The sequence below is a fragment of the Idiotropiscis lumnitzeri genome, chromosome 15, assembly GCF_059441095.1.
Source record: "Idiotropiscis lumnitzeri isolate Australia: NSW breed Sydney's pygmy pipehorse chromosome 15, RoL_Ilum_1.0, whole genome shotgun sequence".
In the NCBI taxonomy this organism is placed as follows: Eukaryota; Metazoa; Chordata; class Actinopteri; order Syngnathiformes; family Syngnathidae; genus Idiotropiscis; species Idiotropiscis lumnitzeri.
In genome coordinates, this window is record NC_142405.1 from 9,161,315 (window position 1) to 9,177,125 (window position 15,811).

General features: G+C 39.2%; 2 protein-coding genes across 2 annotated transcripts; both read right to left on the reverse strand.

Moving 5' to 3' along the window:
* Nucleotides 1–504: 504 nt before the first annotated feature.
* On the reverse strand, nucleotides 505–12,121 carry rab3db (RAB3D, member RAS oncogene family, b). The gene is made up of 5 exons (XM_088316762.1): nucleotides 11,787–12,121; nucleotides 7,706–7,942; nucleotides 3,757–3,875; nucleotides 3,408–3,532; nucleotides 505–3,325 (listed from the first exon to the last, which is right to left on the reverse strand). Exons 1-5 carry the CDS (start codon nucleotides 11,790–11,792, stop codon nucleotides 3,141–3,143), a joined length of 672 nt encoding a protein of 223 aa, XP_088172888.1. The 5' UTR covers nucleotides 11,793–12,121; the 3' UTR covers nucleotides 505–3,140.
* A 1,081-nt stretch (nucleotides 12,122–13,202) lies between these two features.
* tmem205 (transmembrane protein 205) lies at nucleotides 13,203–15,771 on the reverse strand. The gene is made up of 4 exons (XM_088317222.1): nucleotides 15,653–15,771; nucleotides 14,987–15,112; nucleotides 14,743–14,906; nucleotides 13,203–14,322 (listed from the first exon to the last, which is right to left on the reverse strand). The coding sequence occupies exons 2-4, from the start codon at nucleotides 15,084–15,086 to the stop codon at nucleotides 14,020–14,022; spliced, it is 567 nt and encodes a 188-aa protein (XP_088173348.1). The 5' UTR covers nucleotides 15,087–15,112; nucleotides 15,653–15,771; the 3' UTR covers nucleotides 13,203–14,019.
* Between the last annotated feature and the right edge of the window lie 40 nt (nucleotides 15,772–15,811).

Below are 15,811 nucleotides of genomic sequence, written 5' to 3' on the forward strand. Positions count from 1 at the left end.
GGATGCAAACAGTGGAAACAGTGACAGGAAAAGGAAGAATTGGAAATGTGCAATGTTGAGAAGGACAGTGGCAAGTGCGGTTTTGCTGGTTCTTTAGATAAAACCCCCAAAATGTGATGTTTTGGTGGTAAGAAAAACACACTTCCTTTCAAAAATCATCCAGTTCTGTCAGCTTTGAGAATCGCTAGCACTTTCTGATTAATGGATTTAGGTCTGGACTCTGGTGGGCCATTTCAAATACAATTTTTTTTAATGAATACATTCATTTGTTAACTTTTGTACCTTATTTTCTTGGGCCAATTCTTTCTTTTGCCGTAGCAACCTCCGAAGCTTGTAACTAATCATTAGGCTGAATAAGTCACACCTGCAAAAATATTTAATTCAATCAATATTAATTGAATTAATATAAACACACTTCAGAATATGTCTCAAATGAATTAACAGTTTAACTTTGTATTGTATGTATTATGTCCGCTACACAAGCAATGTACGACAGGACACAGGTTGAACTAAACACAAATATTGAACATTTTTATTTCTATATGCACATTTCAAAATGTTCTGTAAATTCCTGCGCACATGCAGTTTCCACCATGCCGCCATGAAATACGCCCTCAACCACAAATAAATTGAATGATGGGATATCACATTTAAAAAAAAAAAAGACCTATGAAAGAACAATTCTGAAGCTTGGTGTTTCTAATGGGGAAACAAGGTTATTTATATATATATATATATATTATAATTATTTTTTTTTCCAATTAAAATTTCCGACTGCAGCAAAACTAGCGGTATCATCGCTCAGCGTGACTGACAGTTTAAACTCAGAAGCGGTTATTTCTGAAATGGTTGTTTTTCTGTTCGAAAATGGCTAACGGCAGATCAAGATAACTTAGTGTCGTATACTGCATTTCTTTAAAAAAAAATTGTAGAGCTGAACATTTCAGTTCATACAAGTGTATAATGTAATACAAGCGTTGTGTTGCAAGTTAGACATCTTATCCATTTGAGTGGTCTGGAAACGGATGATAGCATCAGCAACTTGATTTGTGTGAAAGATATTTTTCAACGCTCACTGACCAGAGAGAAAACTGAGGACAATGAACAAGTCATCAACTGTCAAACCAAACATGGAGATATGATGACAGACTAAACCATAGTGTGTTGCTTTCACTTAATGACAGATAGACAGGTATGCTTAACATCAAACACAAATGGACTTTTACCAACTCTATTGGAGTTTAACTTTAAGACCTTAAAAGTCCCTTCTTTAGGTACATAATCCAATGTGACCAAATACAATGGAGTGCTTGCTGAGTGTATTTCATATCCGCCAGCAACAGTTGTCAGAAAAGACAGCATTGGTATTAATCTCTTATAGTGACACAAGTACCCACGTTTCCTTTTCTTGAAGGGAGATCGTTGCACATCTTAATACGCACACACACACAAGCGCGCGATATGATTTATCACTTGATTTATCACCCAGCGGTAAGTCAGTGTTACAAGCATATAACGACTTCCTCACAGGGATCAACAGCTTTTATGCCTCATTTGCTTGCGATTTCAACTGGAGAAAATATCCCAACAGCCAAAAGCAAAAGGCACATGTTGAATTAATCTGGCAGGTGCTTCACTGTTAGCAACAATGGCATAAGGAAACCTTAAACTCAAATTAGATATTTATAAAAAAAAAAAAAAAAAAAAAAAAAAATCGCACTTATAATCCCCTTTAAAACTGAATGAAAAAATAAAGATCATGGCAACTCAAACAAATGCAGTGATTGGACAATATGGTAGGTACGCCTGCACAATTTAATGAAATCCAATAAAATGTTCACAAAAGCATTCATACCTCGGTGCTAGTGTTGCCGTGATTATTGGTCAGGTGGTTGTCTTCTGGCTGGAAATAGGACAAGAAACTGGCAAAAGTCTTTAAAGGGGAAGTCAAGTGAATTTTTTTCTTTACAATATGTCCTATTCTGCCTCATTAGTCCAAACATATTTGGATTAATATTGCGCTTGTGGAATATGAATCTAGCAGAAAATCCACCAGTGAAGAAAACAGTCTTTATTCAATATACGCACGCTTAGCAAGTGGCAACGCAAGATTGCCACCGTTGACTTCAGTTCTCGCTACAACGAGTAGGCCACATTACGCATCCAAGCTATTTTATAAATGTCTGCGCCTAAGGCACTATGACGTCATTTTCAGTCGGCAGCAAGTGGTAGAAAGAGGCAAAACAGCAGACTCCTGAGATTAACAAAAACGGATAAATAATTTTTGTTTAATTCATATTCCACAAACAGTATTGATCAGAATATAATGTTTAGACTCGTCGGGTTGTAAAAAACATGTTATTTTCGGGATTTTTTTTTTTTTTCAATCCGACTCCCCATTTAAGATGTTTTGCGATTTAGAGACATCATTTGACATTCATTGCATTCGGACATTCATACCTATGCTAACTTTGAGTACATTTAGAAAATTTGATATCTACATTTTGTGAAAGGGAATGAATATGGATGTCATTCCAAAAAAGATACCCATTCACCATGAAAAAAATGACTAACTCTTCAACATTTTGGAAATGATTAATTTTGAGCTGAACAATTTGCACTGCAATCTCACTGGGGTCTTTCTAACGCTAAATTTAGCTTATTTTACTAAATAAAATTTCAAATCATAGAACCCTCCCTTCCAAAATGCACCAATAAACGCTATTAAATTCAAACTGTACTATTTTAGCATTCCAAAAACTGATGCAGATGTCTCATTAAATTGTGTACGTATATAAAACAACCGCCACTGAACTTAAATCTCTCAGCACAGTGGGTCAAAGTGCTTGATGATGGTCGCAGATTTATTGGAGGGCAGTCGTTAGCGAAATATCAGCCCAACACAAAGCACGTTGTTGGCCTAAAAAAAAATAAAATAAAAAAAACGAGCAGTGAGGCCTTGACTGAAGAGGAAGGAGGGACTGACAGTGATGATGATTAGCTCAGCTGCCTATGGTGTTGAGTGTGGCTACAGAGAACAGAGGATGAGGAGCAGCGATTCCCAGAGAAGTAGATTATCAGTACTGTGTATGTGTGCTCGTGTGTGTGTGCGTGTGTGTGCATGCATGCAAATGTGCGGTTCAGCATGCACAGTTCCCTTGGCTTTCGGACACCGAGTTTGTCAGGCCCTGGTTCCTGTGGTTGGGCAGTACGTTTATGTCTCCCTGGCTCTCATTCATCTTCTCGCAGATGACATCGACGAGGCGCTCAAACACCTGCTTGACGTTGATGTTGTCCTTCGCACTGGCCTCGAAGAACTGGAAACCTGACGGCGAGAGATTGGGAGAGTGTTGATTTACAATGGATAATAAAGTCATAGCGTGGATCTCAAAACGGTTTTTTCGCACCGAGGTCCTCTGCCAGACGCTGGCCGTCTTCTGTTGGGATGAGTCTGTCGTCTTCTAGGTCGCACTTGTTACCAACTAGGATTACCTGAGCATTGTCCCACGAGTATGTTTTAATCTGTGTCGCCCTGCAAAACAGATGACAAAGGACTGAGCTGGAAATCAGCCCCATGAAAGAACACCTAACGTCTGACACACATCAAGCAACATTTATTGTAGCTATCAATTAAAAATTCATATTTATTCAATTTAAATAGTGGCAGCAAAGTGGATACTCATTTTCCATCCATTTAAGTACCAGTTTTCACTGACAATGACGACATGAAATGGCATAACATTATTAAATACGTACCAGTCCTGAACGGCATTGAAGGACTCCTGGTTGGTGATGTCATACATGAGCAGGAAGCCCATGGCGCCTCTGTAATAGGCCGTGGTGATGGTCCGATAGCGCTCTTGTCCGGCTGTGTCCTGCATTTTAACACAGAGAGAGTACGTCAACACAAAGAATCCGCTTTGCTATAAAAAAAAAGGAGCTTCACTTTAGCTAGCTGCTTAAAATGAAAGAAGCTGGATCGAACAACAGCACTGATTGTAGTGTAGCTTGCCAAGCTAATAAGTGTTTTTTTAAGGCATATTTTTGTCCAGTCAAGTATAGCAATGGCGTTTATTTGTAAGGATATTTGATTCCGACTCACTCAAACAAACAGCAAGACTTTATCACCACAAGGGGGCACTATTGTTCACACTATCATCATTGTTGCATTTCTGCGCACCGGTCCTGTGATTCCCAATCAGGATCATCAGTGATTCGAGGTTCTTCTCGGGTCTCTTTTTTTCCACCTATCTATAGCAGTGACGCATACAGATCAATAAAATGCTCTTCCATGAGATAATAAAGTATGATTTATCAGCGTGACATTTGAGTTTGGTGGCGTGCCAGGAGATGGTATGCACTGTATTTCGTGTTGTATTAATATCCATCCGTCAATCTACTGTATGCATATTAATCCAAATCGGCACAACGACTGTCTAACAAGAAAGCACCTACTGCCATACAACTATTAATGTGGGGAGGTTTGGTCATTCTGTAGTTTAATTCGTAGTACCTTCAAAATAATAGCTACAATAACTAAGTGCATTAAAAATGAAAAGTGTTTTCATATTAAAGACAAACGAGATAAACCAGAGCAGGAATTGGTTACTTAGTAACATCTTTCATTTACATGAGGGTAGTGTGTGTTTGTGTTTGTTTTGTCTGATGTTTCCTAACACAGTGAAGAGGACAATGTCGTCCGGGTAACCGTGAGGACAGTCCGGGTTATGAATGTTTGGTTACAGTAAGGACTACATCCAAAAAATATCACCGTGCAAAAAGTCATCCCCTCCTCGGAGACACCACTACAGATTAATTCCTCATCCTGGGACTGTATGCTTGTTTGTACTTCCCTCCAATATTAGTCCCTAACGGAACCCAATGAGTCAGTGGCTTGTTTTTCTTAATCTATTTAAAACTATTCAACTAAAGATGACCAAATATTTAGCAGTAATCTAAAAGGAAACATTGACACTGCTCAAAATGTGCCTCAGAGACTCCTGACGTCAGCGGGATCCTGATTGTGAAACATGCGTCACTTTGTGTTTTCTGGGAAGCAAAGCAACCAAAGGAGATCGAGCAACCATGCACTCATGCGTTATACAATAATTCTGTGTTTTTAATGAATGTATTTTTTTGTCTAATATTTTATGAATATGTGTATTATTGTGTGTGCCTGTAGTGATGTGAAATTCAACCGCATAATATAATTTACTGTAGCTCAGTTTGTAGTTAAAGAGGAAGTCAATCTAAGGGAAATATTTGGATTAAAATGTTCTATGAGCCTCTAATACTCAAAACGTGGCATTCTGATTAATAGTTCGTGGAATATGAGTAACGCAGGAAAATCCACCTCTTTTTAGCCATCTCAGGGAGCGGCCATTTTGTCACTTCCGTCGACGTAAAATGACATCACATCTGCTCAGGGCTCAGATAACCACCAATCATGGCTCACCTGTTTTCTGTCGCTAAGCTATGATTGGTTGTTAGCTGCTTCCTGAGCAACCGTGATGTCATTTTCCGTCAAAAGAAAGTGACAAAATGGCCGCCGGAGATGGACAAAAAAAAGAGGATTTTACTGCTTAACTCATATTTCACAAACGTAATATTAATCAGAATGTCATGTTTTGATGAGTACTCCTGCACAGAGCAAATCCATGTAAACAAAATTTGTGGTTTGACTTACCCTTTAAATATTGCACAGCCCATGTCAGAAAAGAGAACATGTCAGCCATTACATTTCTTAAGACGTACACAGAGGTAAAATCTATACATGTGATAGCAGATTTAAAATTAGAAAATTGTATCTATTCAAGTGACGGTCAGATCTAGATGACGGCAATCTACTGCATATTGACAAAAACACACTATTACGGTAAACTATTTTTCTTAAAGGGGAAGTCAACACAAAAAATGTTCTTCACAACAATATATTCCATGCAGGTCCATTATTATGTTTTTAGGGATTAATGCACTTTTTGTATTGGATTTCGTTAATCACAGTGGGATGCATAGCGGTCATCCACTACCATGCGATTCGAGAAATCCTTGTCAAGACAGCTATTATATAAAACGTTGCTGTTTTTGGCCAGCAGCTATATGTTCAGTTTACACGCTGTGTGTGAAAGGTGTGTATTTGCGCAACGAAGAGAACGTACATCTCCTTGCCAAAGAAAAGGGATTGTGTGCGCAGTGTGTACGTGTGCTTGTACAGTACATGAATCCCCGGTGCAAGGGCCATGTGGTGCATTATCAGTCACGCCGGTTTCCATGATGCACAAAGGGTAGCCTGGCAGCTGGCAGGGAGGGATCAGCAACATATAAAAAAAAATCCTTCAGATGGTGTTCGGTGGGAATTACCATGAATTTGATTGTCAATGGGTTGATAATTAACATAAAATGTGTACACTAACTAGCGAGGACACCCTATTTAGCCCTTTGGCACCCTTTGCATACACAGTATATCTTCGTTATGGGTCCACCACATGTTGATAGGGAACTTCCTCAGCTTCCTGAACTTAGGAAATACCGGTCTGTGTGCCATTAAACAATTGAAACAGGACCGGGTAGACGAGTAAGGCCACATTCTGAAAAATCATCCTTCGAACACATTATGCAGCCGTTTTTTGGAGAATTCTTTGCATGTGTCACATTTAACAAACGCTCAGGTTCAAGGAAGCGAGTGTGTGTTTTGGTGTGGGCTCCTTGGCTGGGTATCGTTGCAGTGGATCACATATTATTGGTTTAAGTGAATCAGCTGTTTGATCAGTCTTATCGATGTAAATCAACAGAGTGGTGAGGGACGTAACACGATTGAAATTAACAAGGAGATGTCATTTATCATGAGGTGTGTCTCAAGTGTTAACTAAGGTCGTTTGTTTTCAAGAGGTGACATCAAGCGTTGAACTAAAAATGCACCCTGAGGGAAATTTGAGGGGGACTTACTCAGGTTCATCTTCATGTATTTTGTATGCATTAGATGCCCGATAAAGGTTTAGCGTAAGAACGACTGTAAAACCTCAAACGCTTGCGGAATTTAGAGTGTTAGTTTTAGAGGATGTTGGCTTTTAATGTTACTGACCGACTCAAAATGGTTTAAGGGCCCGTTAGCTCTGATCTGATATCATTTAGACATTTCAAGTTGCTCAAAGTCTGCATAGTTAGAACTAAAATACTCAGTCTTATCGAATCATTTTAATTAAATACAAATTACAAGAGCTCCATCCCCACCAAGAATCTGAACGTCAAGCTTTTTTTTTTCTACGGATGTACACTTCTGTGCCTTTCTGTGACTCTTCCAGTGTCCCTGATGCAACCTGCTGATGACACTAAAAGCTCAGTCACCACTTCCCCCGTTTGAAGCCTCGAAATGCCGCGGTACTGTTGATTGTCTCATGGTGTCGAAATGTGAGCGGCATGATGAAAATTGTGGTTTTCACACAAATTCTGGTCCATTTAGATCCAACACCTGATGTGAATGACGCTGTTGAGCTTCTTGTTTAGAGAACAGCAAGTCATGCAAAAAGTACTTAGAACAGTTGGACAAAAAGTACAAAAAATGTCACATTACTGAGAAATCATGTGTAAATATCCCTAACTTTTCGTGAGTCGCGTATTTTCAAACCGAATCATAAGCAGAGACTCCACATTTTAAATCCCAATCCAGCTGGTGCGTTCGTACAAAACTAGAGCAGAAAATTCTCACCCAGATCTGCAGTTTGATCCGTTTGTCATTGCGGAAGACTGTCTTGACTTTGAAGTCAATGCCCACGGTGCTGACGAAAGCTGAGGTGAACGAGTCGTCTGCGTAGCGGAACAGGAAAGATGTTTTCCCCACACTGCTGTTGCCAATGATCAGCAGTTTGAACATGTAGTCAAAGTTCTGGTCAGCTGCATCCTTCTGCGACGGCGGCTGTTGGAGGCGCGAGTCATTTGACGCCATCTAGAGAGGGACCAGAGAATTAAAAAAATAAAATAAAATGGTGACCAAGTAAAGTTTAGCATAGAGACTTGAGATCAGCTCCCACCCGTTCAGTTATGTTAAATGAAAAAAAAAAAAAGTTCTCATGTTGCCTTTAATAGTACGTCATTAAAACAGGTAAAAACCAATACGCACCATTTTTTTCCCCCTGAAATCGCTGCAAGTGTTAACATTTGCATATGATCGCCTCTACAATATTCCTAGGAAATCACAATGTCCAATCATGGGTAGCTACTTTTAGAAGAGGCCCACAAGTTACTCATATGGTTCTTGGAAACCATGTTTTTGACCCCTAGGTATGCGGCATGTGACTTCTTACAATTGTGCTAGTATGTCCTCATGTAGTGAAGCGGGCCGTGGGGAAATTACACAATTTCACGTAAATCGTCCCAACATTATTAGTTATTTACTATTATAATGTAACATCATGCTTGACTCAATAAAAGTTGGGGAAACACTGGAATATTTGCAAGACCTGGACATCAAATGGCTTTGAAATAATAAATAAAGAATTGACCGATTCAAAACAAACATTGTTATTGATGTATTTCCTAAACTGAATTGAAACCTCAATTTACCGCTCGAGTCCAAACATTCAAGTGCATTTTAGATTTGGCTACAGCCTTATCATGCAGGTGCAGATGTTTGTGAAATCAAAATGGCAGTTGCGCTCTCAAATTACAGGAGGTTGAGCCCATCTGTCCGTCAGCAGGCGCTATTATGTGTGCCGTGTGAGGAGGGAGAGTATCTGCACTGCTTATCATAGCTTCCCCCCCCCCCCAAACACACAAACGCCGCTGATCAATCCTTGTGGCTCTTATGAGACTCGTCTCCGTGGCGACTAGACTGGGACTCAGCTGCCAGCAATACCCATTAGCGGTCAAAGCAGTGAGTTGGTTGAGCTTTTAACTGGCCAGAAGGAAATGTCCATCGGGAGAGTGATGTCTATATCACACCAAAGTGAGAAACTAGAGCTGCCAAAACCATTTAGTGTGCGCTCGTGGGGTAAGCGCACTTATTACAGTGGCCCTGCGAAGCACATTGAGAAAATACGTTGACATGATAGATTGGCTTAATTGTCCTGTGATTGACCCATTTATGAAACATCTGTATTTGCAAGTTGTGCTATTAGATATATAATCAATGTTCATTTTTTTTCTGTTTGTGTAAACACACAAGCACTCAGGCAATGTTGTTCTTTTTTCTACTTTTTAGCAGCTATATGTGGAAATGCAAATTTAAAATGAGTTTATCGTGGTTTTAGTTTGCAGTGGGGCAGGGGCTTGAAACTTAACAGGGGCAAAAAAATAAAAAACATCTTAAAACTGAGAACGACAAACTGAGAACGACACTTGATTAATTTAAAAAATAAAAAAGAAATACTGGAAAAAATAAACTGCAAATATGCAAATACGTGGGTGCCGGACCACCAGTAGGGAAGGTTCGAGTGTAGTTTTGAATTGTAATAGCACCATTCACCACTAGATGGCAGACATGGCTTAGTTGTGCTACAATGTAAGAAAACGTCATATTTTTTGTGGATAATATGTAGAACAGTACTTCAACCATATAATAATTTTGAGTGAGTTGATTTTTGTGCAAAAAACGTAAACGTGTATTTCTTTTATATCCTCACACCTAAGGTTGTGGGAGGGATTGACTGTCTTTAGTGTCGTTATTCAACAACTTTCCACACACACCAACCTGTGCAAACCTGTGCACTGTGTGATGTTGAAAAAAAAAAAAAGCAGAAGTTTGCAAAAATACGATCAAAACGACACTTTCAGAAAATCAAACTAATACGCAAACTATAAATAGTCACTATAGAAAGAAAAGGATTACATAGAAGTTACAGTTCTTAAGTCTTTGTAATCTCTAAAGACATTTCCCAAGTCACAAGATGCCTAAGGGTCGCCGAGGGGCCGCAGCATTGATCCGCCCACTTTAAAACCACCCGAGGTGCTGTATAAACCCAGTCACGTTTTTCATGTTGACTGTGTAGGGATCCCTGCAGGCAAAAACATTTCTGTCCACTTTTGAACATTTATGAGACGACTTGCAATCAGAGGCGGACCACGGCCACTTGGAGCCCTGAGCAAAATTGGATTTTGCCAGTAATATCATTTGCTGGTCAGTCACTGTTCAATTTCCTCTTGAGCGATGCCAATGAGCAAAATTATTTCAGAAAGTTACTAATTCAGAGGAGTGATTAGTGGGGATACTGAAAATAACAATCAAATAAGTACGATGCATTACACATGAAATTTGTTGATCACTTATAAACACGAGAAAGCATATTATTAAAGAAAATAAACAGTAAATTTTCAAGTAAATACTGAACAGAATAACCTGGAATGTATATACGAGGACAAATAAATTATGAAATATAAAGTTAAATAATAAACATCTTAAACCTGTGTAAAAATATGAAAAAGCTTTAGTTAAATGAATAAACAAACTGCATCAATCAAACTAACTTTTTAATTTACTTTGTTATCCCTTTCTACTCCAAAATAAAGGAATAAAAACATACTTTAAATGCTCTTGGGCGCCCCCAGTGGTTGTGGAGCCCTAAGCAGGTGCGTCATTCTCGCTAAAAATGTGTGGAGAAAAAAAAAACACTCAACATTGAGTAAAGTGTCCGATACAGCACCTTGCCAATGAGAAAAGTCAAGAATATTTATGATTTCCCTCAAAGAGCAGCTATGTTTGTCAAACCATTTAAAATGTATGCTTCATGATATAATTACATATAGATGACAAATTGACGGAAAACTAATTATGAAATCAGAAAAGATCCAATTATCCATTATCCGAACCGCTCATCCCGCAGGTGTGCTGAGGTCAATCCCAGCTGTCTACGGTTCGGGTGTTGCCAGCCAATCGCAGGGCACACACAGACAAACAAACATTCATGTGCACAACCACACCTGAGGAACATTTAGAGTGTCCAATTAACATACCATGCATGTTTTTGGAATGTGGGAGAACATGCAAACTCCACACAGGAAGACTAGATCCAAACCCACAACCTCTGCACTGCGAGGAGGATGTGCTAACCAGTCGACCTCTGTATTTCAATCCATTTTCCAAAGAGAAAAAAAAAAATGCTTTTACAAATGAAGACATTTTGGATGATGGTGACTGCTTCCTGCGAATATCATGTTTGCGTTCTGGCCTCCGCGTCACAGTCGATATGCGAGTAGTCTCAGAAGCCGTTATCATTATTTGGGTTATCATGGAACAGTCGTGGGAGGGAGCTCCCAAATCAAATTCTGTTTGGGGCCAGCACTGCGGGTGCGCTTGATTTGCTTTTGCAGCCATTTAAAATGATGTGGCGGGCCAGATCTGGCTCTTGGGCCTTGGGTTTGACACCTGGGATCTGCACCGAGCTGCAGCCAGCGCTTTAAGGTGCACTGGAGTTGCATTATCGACAGCAATCAGAAGCCTTTGTTAAATAAATTTAAATGTTAAAAAAATAAATGAAATATAAAATAAAAGGGGGGGCAGGTGCACCCCAGACAGAATATTTGTTTGCAGAGCCAGGGAAAGAAGCAGACTGCCTTCCACTAACCTTGAGGACATGTCCATCTAATATTACTGATTTTGTGTCAGCTGTCGCATCTGCTCCATGTCGATATATCGTATCGTTGCACCCATTAGGCTTTATTTTCGTAGCCAATCTGCTCACTTTTTAAGCGGTGGCGAAAATTGTTCGAACTCACTCAAATGTGCACACAAATGACTTGGTGGGAGACAAAGGAAGGTGCAGCAGGAAAATAACACAAGGAAGGAAACAACGCACCTTCATACGGAAGTAAAACAAACTCGGCGTCTTCCTATCTTCGCTCCAGCGTTGGGCGAGATGCCGAGTGTAAGTTGCAAAAAGCGAACCCCCCGAAAGTTGTCCTCAATCCGGGGAAGAAAACAGCAATACGAAGCGGGCTGCTTCCGCTCCCGGATCTCAGCTGCTGGAGCTCCTTGTTCGTGTGTGTGTCACAGTTGGTGGAGAAAGTGAAGCAACAGTCAGCCACCTGAGGCGATGTGTGAGATCGAGCGCGTGAGTGAAGCTCGGCCGGTTGCTTCACCATGCGTGTGCACGAGAGCCACACGCGCATGATGCAAAACAGATCAAGCTGTCTTACTCCGGCCAAGCAGTTTGTAAACACGACTGGAAACTACTTGAATAGTTTATTTCCACTAACACTGAGAATTGTGTTGAATTTTTATTTTGCCCCACTTTCACTTTAGTTGACTCGCTTGAGAATTTAACGTCATTTTCTTGGTGGTTTTGCAGTGATATGATGGATTCATAATATATTTTTTAATGCATTTAAAGTACTGTGTTCTCTATTTATAGTTTTATGGGTTGAAAGCTAAGCCTACGTTAAGTCCTAATACTTGTTTTTTTTGTGATGTCAAGTGATTACAATTTTTAACTAATTAATCACAAAAAAAAATCCCATGATTAAAGGCGATTAATCCCATTTTTCAGCTACTATTTTTGTGAAGCTTGTAATGGATATTTACTTGAATAATATCTTGGAACTAATGCAAATATTTCTTCCCACTCTTAATTTCTGTTTCCAAATATTAGCCCACTATTTTTTTATGCAGTGCAGCATAACTCTCCTGAATTGACACTTACAAATTACGCCCAGATTTACACATTTGACATGACAGAAAGATGTCTCCACGTCTCTGACTAATTAATTCAATACACCAGATTATTTTCGGGCTCCAAAGCAGCATCACTACTTTTATAGATTCTGTCATTCAATTTTACCTTATTACTGATGTGACTTTTTGTCTTGCACCCACCAAAATCCACTTCCTTGTGTTTGGAATGAGGATAATGTCACAAGGAAATAATATTCTTTTGTGTCTGTACTTCCTCTTGCTCACACACCCACACTTACAGATTGTTTTCTTTTTTTCCCATTTTCTTTTTCGCTTGTGCTTTCAAGTGAAAGCTGTCTTTTCTTGAGTTATTATTACCAATGGATCTATCATCTGTGACCCTGAGAGAGTATCTGATATGAACACATGACTCCCTGGTTTTTACTCCTGTAAACATGACTTAATTACTTGACTAACTTGTTCTTAGCTTAACGATGGTTAAATTCCTGACTGCAGCATTTCCTGGAAGGAACAATATTTGTCATCTTTGCTTTTTCCCCTAAACAAATCTGCTTTACCTAAATAAAAAGAAACATACAAATACAGTGCTATTTTATGTATTAGAAGCAAAAACCTTAAAAGAATCAATCATCAATTAAGATCATGGCATTTGAACAATTAAATGTAAAATAGAAACAAAGCAACAACAATCAATCATACATGCAAACCAATTTATCCAGTAAATGACTCAATTACCCAGAAAAATATACTTGCTGGAAAACAAGGTGCTGTCTTCTGTAGTTTTCTCGTTTTAAAATGTGAAATGGCTCATGAAAGTTAGGTATGATTTTACCCATGAGCATCAGGAGCAATAACAACTGAAAACAATACTTTCCATCATGGCAAATTAAATAGTCATGCGAAAAACGCGCCAAGCTTCAACATTTATTTGAAATATAGTGAATGAAATTTAATATGATCTTTCCAGAAATTTGATTTATCGAGAAAATGTGTTTTGTCATTTTAAAAAGTGTAAACACCTATTTTCAAACAAGGAGAATAATTATTTGCTTGTTTGCTAATTGACACGTGTCTAACCATCGCCCCCTACTGGAGATACATGCAAGTGACAGCCATGGACCATTTCTTGCAATAGGCTGTTAAACCACTAAAAAAAAAAAAAAACAGTTAGGGATTTTCATTTTTTTGCCTATGCTAAATGTGATGCCCCACCCCCGGAAATCTCAAGTCTTTTAAGCTTTTGTGAGACTGCTTTTAAACAAATATAATTAAAAGTGTTAAATGGACAAAGAGGGAAAAACTGTGGTCACAAAAATATGACAATATATACAGTAAATAAATCAAACCATATACTCTGTATTTCTCTAATTGCAATTAGACCCTGACACTTCAGCTGTCTAAATTGTAACTAGATTTAGAGCAGTGTAGATCAAATTAGTTGTGGTGCAGATGACCCCTATTAGGTTACAGAGGCTGGACAAACCGTGGTAGCGGCCGAACATTCTTTTGTAGGCTTTATACTTGGGGTCTTGCTCTTTGAGTTTGGCATAACCTTCCTTTTCGGCGCCCAATCCGACCTGGTTTCCAAGACCATGCTCCGTCTCCACCTTCCACATCAGGAACATAACCTCAGTGGCTGCCGGACCAAACCACTGAGCATTTAGACCCGCCATCACCAACGCTATAAAATACAGAGCCATCTGCAAAAGAACGTAATCCAAGACCATACGATGAATATTTGCAAAATGAAAGTCCAAAGAATATTTGCAAGCATAATAACGTAGACTGTCTGGGGACCACTTGCACATTGAATGAGATCCAATTCAAGAGCTGTATTTATTTAAAAAAGTCACTTTGAGTATTGATTTACAGTGTAAAGTTTACACTGTCATAGACAGCATGTTTAGTATTGTGATTGTCATGTGTCATCTAGTTGGTTAGTGCAAAAAGCTCAGGAGATTCTATTGTGGAGAGCGGGGAAAAAAGGAAAGCAAAAAGTGACAGGACATCAAAGAAAAAACTACTACAAGTGTGTCCTGAATGTATGTTGCGTATTTGGACCTAGACCGCAGGATCACTTCCATTGCTTCAAAAACCTGTGTGCTTATGTGATGCTTTACCTGCACCATTTCATGTGTGTCCAGCAGCTCTCTTGGATGATACACTGCATAAATAGCCAGACTGACAAAATGGCTTCCCAGCAGACAGTAGAAATAAACCGGGAAGAGTTTACTCTGCACTAGGCCGAAGGTGTGCCTAGTCACCTGCCGCACCAAAGTAAAACCTGCAGACACCACAAGTAAAATATTAGGAAAAGGCGAGTGCAGTGCACTAAAATTTCTAAAGTTCTCTGCCTACTCGTACCTGCAATGAAGGAAACCCAGATCTGCATGCCCCAGGAGAAGGAAAGCATCAAGAGGTGTAACACTTTGACCAAGTCTGAAGGATTCCCTTCGGTTGCCATGGTGACACTTCAACGTCCACAGCACTCTACATACAGAGACAGATAGCTCATTCATCCACAAGGGATGGAAAACAACACAGCCAAGCTAAATATGTAAAAAAAATATTAATGGCACTATCCATACATACTGTAATATCATATAATAATAAAGTCTGATGAGAGGCTACATTTTGCCATTTATTTTAAGTGAAGGGGTTCGTTAGTGTGTACCCCTTCTAAAACTCATGATGTTCCAAGCTGAGAAACTGTTTAAATGCTTAAGATAAAGTGTCTAACCTGCAGGCTTGTGCTCACCACAGATAAGGATGGGCTGCATAGTAAAAACAGACGAAGCAAGACGCACGTTTTTGACCGAGGAAATGCATCCATTAGATGCCAAGGAAAAGCAGTAAACCTACACATTGATATCCATTCTAGCATTGGAATAAGTTGACTAGCTAATCACTTCGTTAAAAACAATGGAGTTACATGACCAGCAACAAGTCGTTTTATTTGTATTTCATAAGCAAAGTACAAATTCTAATAATGATTCTTATTATTTATGTCAATAAAAAGTCAGAAAATACCTTATTTTCTTGCGGGATCTGGAGTTCAATAAAGTGTTTTTTTTATGTTATTAGACCAAAGTGCAGGCGAACGACCACTGCCTGTGACTTCCTCCTTGCTCCACCACCACGCCTCCAGGACTGACGCCGACCAATCATATTTTTGAAAGCTATTTGAAT